General features: G+C 38.1%; 1 protein-coding gene across 1 annotated transcript; it reads right to left on the bottom strand.

The window, feature by feature from the left end:
• Positions 1-3,194: 3,194 nt before the first annotated feature.
• Positions 3,195-3,962, bottom strand: LOC139116335 (baculoviral IAP repeat-containing protein 3-like). Its single transcript, XM_070678968.1, has one exon. The coding sequence runs from the start codon at positions 3,960-3,962 to the stop codon at positions 3,195-3,197; it is 768 nt and encodes a 255-aa protein (XP_070535069.1).
• Positions 3,963-8,397: the final 4,435 nt, after the last annotated feature.

The raw sequence follows: 8,397 nt of genomic DNA, 5'->3' as shown, positions 1-8,397 counted from the left end.
TTGACAATGACGTTGTTGCGTCTTTACCCCTACTCTGGTTTCTGCGAACTCTGTGCATTGGGTTGTGAATACCAAACTTGAGTTTCCTTTTGCTATTTCACCGCGATGTTAATTTCATGATTAAATAATCGAATCTCGGGGAAAATACGGAGTCTCAAATTTTTCCGATACTTTGCTTATCTACCACGTGTTGGCGCTCATTTTAAAAGGCCTTGGAGTAAGAAATATTTTAATTGTATCGATTTTTCGAAAATTGAAAATTGTAATTTTCTCCATGGAGTAAACATGTTTTGAATTTAAAAAATATTAGGTAATTTGTTTCTCGTTTCTCTGGTTCATAACTTTGTACGATGATCCCTGATTTTTATTCAATCTGCAACTTGGTTTGTTGGGATCGAGAAATGGGGCAGTTTAGAGTCAGAGCCAGGCCGGCGGTTGTCGTCCCCTAACTGCCTTCTTATATTTTGCCCTCCTTCCTGGTTCACGCCGAGACTAAATAAGGCCGAACAAAAAATTGTGCTGTTCCGATAACTCAACCTACCCTTTTTTTACCTGCCGACCCTAAACTTTTAGAGCTACGTAAACACGGAAGTAAGAAAAAAAGAAAGAAAAAACCCTTAAAATCACGCGTTCGTTCCTTGGCACTTGAACTTGAACGAGGATGTCTTTTATGTTTATTTTTTCCCTTTTATATGTATGATACATTTTTCTGGAAATGTTGTGGCCAGTGTTTGACCGCCCTGAACCCCTGGAAAATGTATATTGAAAAATAAAAACATTTTTGGGAAAAAAATTCCTGCCGACCTACTTTCCCTATTTTTGAAAACCATGTTATCGGAACAGCACAATTTGTTTTTTTTTTGTTTTGGTTTGGTTTGGTTTTGGGGGTTTTTTTTGCCTAAGAGGAACAAGGAGAGCTGATTTGGTGAAAGGATGGTTGAGGGTTTCAACGAGCAAAGTTTGAGCAAAAGTTTCAGTCTTTCACTTTCGACGCGCATATACCTTAAGGTGTTCCGCCAAGTCAAGGTAGTGTGTACATGGCCATTGCCTTGGCACGCGTATGTAACAACTCGCGAAGCTCCATTGGAAATTCAACGACCTGTTGGATTTTTAGCTCTTCGGTTGTGTTCTCAGGTCCTTTATATCTTGATTTTCCCTTTTTGTGCAACAGACTTTATATGTTATGATATAATATGATAGGTTGTAAACTTTCTGAAATCGGTATTTCGGGTTTTTTTTTATAAAGGGCTCATTCAACTGTGAAACTATGTTCAAATAAAATCTCCATTGTCATCGTGACCGTAAGCTTCGTCGTTGATGGCGCTGTATATAAATGAGAAAATTTTGACTACATCGGCGTTTTTATTGTGCGGCTTTACATTAGATATGTGAGTTGGCTTCCAACAATAGTGATCGATATCGATCAAGAACAAGAATACACAATTGGGCTGTATAGATCATGGTTGATAAGGCTGCTATTATGTTAGCGATTGCTTTAGAGTCACATCTTTAGCACGTCCTTCGGTGTCTGCATTCCCTTCTGTCCAAAACAGTGTACGTAATCATACACTGCAATTCTAGTGTCATTTTCAGCTACATTTACTATCCTGCATCAAATTAGTCAGTTTATGACTCAATCCTCCGCCATTAATGACCGATGAAAACGTTGCGTGGCAGACAGAGTTGTTTCTCAGTGTTAAATTTCATGGCCATAAGACAAGTTGGAAATTATCAACGATACCAGAAAGACTGTACGCATATGTAAAGGAAAAAATAAACGTAGAAGTATTCAAAAACCTTACTTATGCATTCTTTGTTGGTACAGACCTGCATAAAGGTTTGTTGTTTTGTTATAGAAGAAATTTTAGGGGCATTAACACGCAGATGGTTTGATGTCTAACGACTATTGCAGTAACCAGATTCATCTCTCTCTCTCTCTCTCTCTCTCTCTCTCTCTCTCTCTCTCTCTCTCTGAGAATTTGGTAAAGGCAACTTTTCCCCTGCTAATCAACGACACGGCGGTGGGCTTGCACAACTTCCATGGACACATTTATTCGTGAACTAAAGAATCAGGGCGGGCGTCCAGCTGCTTTGTTGATGGACCAGCCGACTGATAGTAATACGTTTGTTTTTTCAAATACATTGAATAAATTATATGCATATTCGTTCTGTGATCTCACTGTTGCTTCAGTTCACACTGTAATATCTGCTTAAATATAATATAAGCTTACCCCTGGTCTTGTTCCAGGTCTTATGTTATTAAACAAGTTAAGTGTGGCTTAATAATTTTGAGTTCATTGTTTTGTATGGAGAGAAGTTGTATACATATTGGGACCAGCATTTTCCTCAGTATTTGCGTGAGTCTGCGAAATTTGCTAGAAGTTGATGGTATTATCCGGTTTAGATTTGAACTTTTGCGCAAACAAACCAAACTTCCTATCGGGTTTTAAATATCTCTGTCTATTTATCTATTCCTGCCAACTTCTATTGTTTCCGTCTTCGATACTTGATTTACTATGTATTGACATTGATTTTTGTCTAACTCTACTGCGTGAATAAATTTACCATTGGGTGCTCTTTATGTAGAGCAATAATCTTCAAGAATAATCTATGTTTCAGTGAGGGGTAATTCCCTGTATAGCGGCCATAGCGGCTCGGAAGGTAATGGTCGGTACATGGGGTATCACATCGACAGCTCTCATCTGTTCCGGAATAATTCTGTGCACACCGAAGTTGCACTCATGGGGCTTTTTTGTACGAAATACTAAAGGCCTAGAGTCTCATAGTATTATGTCATATTGTGTGAATCACTGGGGTCTATGAATGCTTGGTCTATGTATGGGATAAACAAAAACGCTGTGGAGTTTATGAAACAATCATGGATGTGGACGAACTTTTATGGGACATGAGTTGAACACATGTAACGATGTTATATCCAAATGAATAAAAACATGTGAAAAACATGATTTTTTTTTATTCTTGTTTCATTGATTTATTTCAATTTAATGAATCAATAATTTTACATGATATATACATGTGAATGACGTGAAAAATATTTAAATTATCACATATTTAAAAAATTCACGAATTTAGATGCACGTAACTACAATCAGCTCGTTCATTAAAAAATGTTCAGATTGTTACCTTGGCCCAGTTCACGGCCAACAAGTCAAATAAAACATTGGCAGTAAAGTTTATCCACTGAAAACCCTCACAGGTTTCTTGATTTTCTTCTTGCACAGCGGACAATGTTTCACTCTACGAACACAGTGAGAACACAGACAGATATGCTTACACGGAGCCGTGACAATGTTTCTCTCCCGTTCCATACAAATGATGCAACGATTACAATCCATCACCTTCTGGTCTTCTTCATCATCGCTCTCATCTGAAGAATCAGAGTCTGTTATTCTCTGCAAACAGGATTCCAAAGAGTCAACTTTGCTCTGAAGAGTTGAAATCTCTCTCCACAAGTTTTTGTTCTCTTCTTCAAGATGTGTTTTGTCCGCTTGAAGCACCTCAGTCAGATCTTGCAGGTTCGCGTTCTCTCGTTCAAGGGCTTCCCGCTGTACTGTTTCCATGGCGATGGTTGTCCTCATTTGAAATAGTCGATCTTTTTCCTTTTCTCTTTCGGAGGAAATTTCGTGGTGCGCCACACTGATGACGGTGAATGACGTCATAAGAATTGATAGGCATGCGTAGAGCAGGGAAGTTACACGAGATGCATCATAGAGTAGGACACTGAGAAAAACAGTGCATCCGATTGGTAGAGTGGCTTTCTTCAAAACGTATTCGCTGACACAGGCTATTGTACCGCTGAGGTCATCCGTTGTCGTTTCTTCAGAGACGGACGTCAAATATTTGTCTCCTTCAAGGTAGCTGTGCCGAATATTTGAGATCTTGCAATCATAGTAGACTGGTTCTGGGACGAATTCAAAAGTTTTGCAGTCTGTGTCCTTCATGGTGTACTTCTGGTTATGTCCAGTACTTCGGTAGTATAGTTCGGCACTCGTTATGAAGTCCAGAGCGGTTCTGTGATCTACTGTCTGAAAGTCTCACATTTGTACCTTGTGAGATTTGCATATGAATTGATCCCTTGATGTGTCCGCCAATCAAATCATAATTTGGAGTTTATTGTTCTGAAGAGAAGCTGTTTGCGTATCACACCTCAGGTTTCTCATTAGCATAAATCTATGACATTCGCTCTTTGCTTACACCATGGAGGCTTACACGTTTACTACCCTGGGACCTAGATTGTGAACAAAAAGGATTGCCGGCAAATTGAAATTTCGATTAATATTTCGTGTTTAAAATCCTCAAAGGTATACGTTGGATTATTTTCAGAGAATGTAGCATACAGAAAATAATACCATTGATGCGTATATAAACGTGAGATATTGAGTGGACTTGTCCCTTTTTAATGCTGCTTTCGTAGTTTATATGGTCAGACAAGTATACAAGTGGACAGACTTACAAGACTGTAGTGGCAATGTGACAAAGAAAGATTGAAACATAATGAATAGCTTCGATTGATACTGATCAATTCTGCAATCTCTGTAAGCAGTCGCATATACTGTAACGTTAACGATTACTGACTACATGTATTTATAAATCGAACCTGGCCTACCAGACACGTTTAATTTATAGAGCACAATCTGATAAAGATAACAAAGAGAAAAATAGAAAGGATAATTTTCGACGTGTTTCCAGTTTTTTGTTCTGCCTTTGCAAAAAACATCATCGCCGGACAATACCTCTGAACCATGTGCCATCGACTCTATCAAGGGTGGGGTTGTTTGAGTTGCCATGGCGCGGGCAAGCATTGTCGTTCTTTTTGATTGACAAGAGTGAATTCCACAACGTCAACCAGTTAAGTCCACAACATTTCCATCACAATGGGAAAGCAAATATCTGTGAAAAACTGTCCAGGGAGCTTGTAAAAGCTAACTCGCTTATCGCCTACTTTACATGTGATGTAAGTACACTTACGAGATCATTGATAGTCAACGAAAGACTTAACTTAGCTGATCCACGTGTAATCGAAAAAAAATAGTATTCACATTACAAACAAGCGTTTTATGTTGTTGTGCAGTATAGAGTGTTATCACACACACACCAAATGCATGTATTGCCATAACCTATGGTGTTCGCACAGTGCGTTACGGAACATTTTATACAATATACATGGAAACACAGACAAAAGTTTCTCTATTTGTCTGTGATGGAAATGAACAAGGCGTGGAGTCCCATACTGAACATTGACCTAATGTCCCCTCATGCACACAACCAGTTTCACCACGCGTTATGGAATTTTCGATAACTATGACATAGAGTTAGGCAAATGCAGTTTAATTAAAATCACAGGCTTGTTTTAACGTATTGTTGTCAATAATCTATAAGTACTGTATTTGTTAAATGACCCTGCTGGCGCGAGCTACCAAAACAAGTCGGAATCCGGATCACAAGTACTTTTTTCGCACGCGTGTGCGTGGACAAAAAGTGTTACATTCTGTTTTTGGCGGTAGTTTTACTGTTATTTGTCACATGCATCAATGTCTTTGTATATACATCACAGGAACTAGCAATCCGGTTGTTGTTTTTTATGATGTTATTTGCTGGTAAAATGGAAGAAAACTAATTTTTAATCGCAGTTATTTCAATCACATTGATGTTTGTGACGTTGCGAATCCATATTAAAATAAGACAATAATTTTCATTTCACAGCTGTAAGTACAGGAAGGTACTGAGTACAACATTGGACGTTGTACTCCTTCCTATTCCCTATAGACCCGAAAGGAAAACAAATTAACTTTCGGCCATGTTCTCAGGCCTGCCCGATGTTTCAAGTCATGGATGCCTGACCAGCGACATCAATATGATTGAAGTAATACCCAACAACAATGGAGATCTTTTTTCACCTTTTTTCTATGATGAGGGCAAGTATTCATTTATTCATTCGCTATGCCCAGAAGCACCGTGACAGATCATGTAAGAAACAATGGGCTAAATTAGATTTAATTTGTAAGTCCATTAAAGAGGTCGTAACACTTATTAGCTATGCATCGAGAAACGTTCAAGATTTGTGAAGGACGTCAGGCGAGAAAGGATTGATAAATATGTGTCATGTCTTATTGGAATCGGCAAACTTCAAACGCTGATCGGAATTGTTGTCTTTGTCGCCTGAAGAATATTAGGAATAAATTAATTCTTTATCATCTGCTTTTTGGTTGTTTAGGTATTTATTTTCGCCTTACACGAATGTGCCCCTTTTCAGAGCCATACACTTTGACCACCAGCATATAACAGAGGGTGCCACGTAATTGAGAAACTAAATATTTCCTTATTTTAACATCGTTAAAGACAAAAGAAGTAAACTTGGAAGAAAGACCCCAGAGTGAAGGGAGCTACGGTATGTTTTGAATATGGAGACAATTGCATATGAAGGAGATTAGATAAAACTCATGTAGACGATGAGGGCGCTCGGTTGTAACTCCACTTTCAAATTGACTATGCTCTGAAGACGCTCTTGTGAGAGATTTTACACTGTAATTGAAGTTTCCTTTGGCTGATCAGTGATTGTGTTCGCTTTCAGCAAGAACCTGCCATCGGTTAGATAAGTATACAGTATATATAGTGTACCCGTAGTGTTAATACATCAGAGTGAACAGTTATTGACTGATAGTACGACAACACTTGCTGTAGGGCTGGTGTTGACAATATATCCCCTGGGTTGTGATTAGACCACATGCAATCCACAGCGAACTCTGGCGTGTGTCGTAGTTGTGGGAATAAAACAAGAGACGATTATTTACCTTTAAAGGTAACTTGGGCGAACAAGGGGATCAATGTAAGCAGACCGATGGCCGATGGCATCCGATGTAGCTCTGGAGACGGGTCATTAAGATTTTTTATAGTATTCATTTTCTGTTTTGGCAAACCCAGGATGGCATTTGCTATGGAAGATGTTACAAATAATTCTAAAAACTGATCGTGTTTTTTTCCTCAAAAACTTGACTGACACGTAATTCTTTTGGTCTTCTAAGAATGCTGAAATTAAGTCAGTCATAACGTCAAAAATTTTCTCATTCGGATGATCGCGACCAAGCGTTAAAATCATACTTTAGCTTGTTTAAAATTCGGCAATAGCTTTACATTCAGAGATGTAAGCGTTAAATATATTGGCTTACACGGTAATTGGTGCTAATATGGTATTCGAAGCTTAGCAAACAAGGTCAACCAACGACAAATTACACTGGAACGACACACTGGGTGACCTGTCAGGCTAAGGTCAACTTAAGCATCGAAACTTGTCATTTTTCTCAAACATTGATAAGATTCGGCGCGAGGTGTAAGACGATCGCGTTTATATATTATTCGCTCACCCTTACATGAGAAACATTTTTCGGCGTTTAAAATTTGTAAAACACAAATAAGCAATAATTTCGACGGCTAGTCATTTACTTTGACGTGCCCGCTATTAAATTTTCATCCTCATTCCTCTCGTCTGCAGAGTTCAAAGATTAAATGTCCTGTTTCGACAAGACTAAACGGGCATATTTTGAGGATTTCAGAACTTGTATCATTTTGTGATCATTTAGGGTAGTATGCGCCTCGAAAGTGAAGATTAAACTTTTGCTCAAACTTTCTTCACGGAATCTTTCAATCATTCCTTTTCAAAATCGAATCAAGAATAAAAATCAGGCGTCACCGTGCAAATTTTGGCACTAGAGAAATAAATTAACCAAATTTTAACCGAGATTTGAAATTCTAAATGGCTGTCATCCCTATGTTAACTCTATAAGGAAAAAATTTCGATTTTCGATTTCTGAAAAAGTAAGATGGTGAAAATTTCTATTACACCAAGAGCTTTAAAATAGACCCCATAAGTGGTAGATCAGAAAAGAATTGTAAAGGTTTGAGAGTACAATTATGTCCCCGCGGCGCATTGTACTTTAATGTATGTATTTTGTGAAAGTAAAAAAACACTGATTAAAGGCATTGAAAGACATTTTCTATGATAAAATTTGTATGGTGTGATAGCTATGCACAAATACTATACTGGTCGTAGGATAAGAGGGTTTTATGGTCACAATGACGTCTGGACATTAATTGCAGTCATAACCATGAACCGATATGATGGCCTATGTTTATACACATGAGTTATGAATTGACTGTCAATATTAAACGCCAAAAATTTACAAATTTTGGGTCAAAAAATTCGATAAAAAGGTTGAAAATTTACCGAGGCTCCCGGTCATCGATCACATCACCACGCACACCTCGTACGCGTATCACGTACGTTGCAAACGAAAGAAATGTTCATGTGTTCTTCTTCATGCATCTACACCACTTGAAATTTGAATTTACAGTTCTATAAATTATAGTTGTGCGAAAAAT

The sequence above is a fragment of the Ptychodera flava genome, chromosome 17 (assembly GCF_041260155.1).
Source record: "Ptychodera flava strain L36383 chromosome 17, AS_Pfla_20210202, whole genome shotgun sequence".
NCBI lineage: Eukaryota > Metazoa > Hemichordata > Enteropneusta > Ptychoderidae > Ptychodera > Ptychodera flava.
This window is presented reverse-complemented; position numbering and strand designations above follow the sequence as displayed.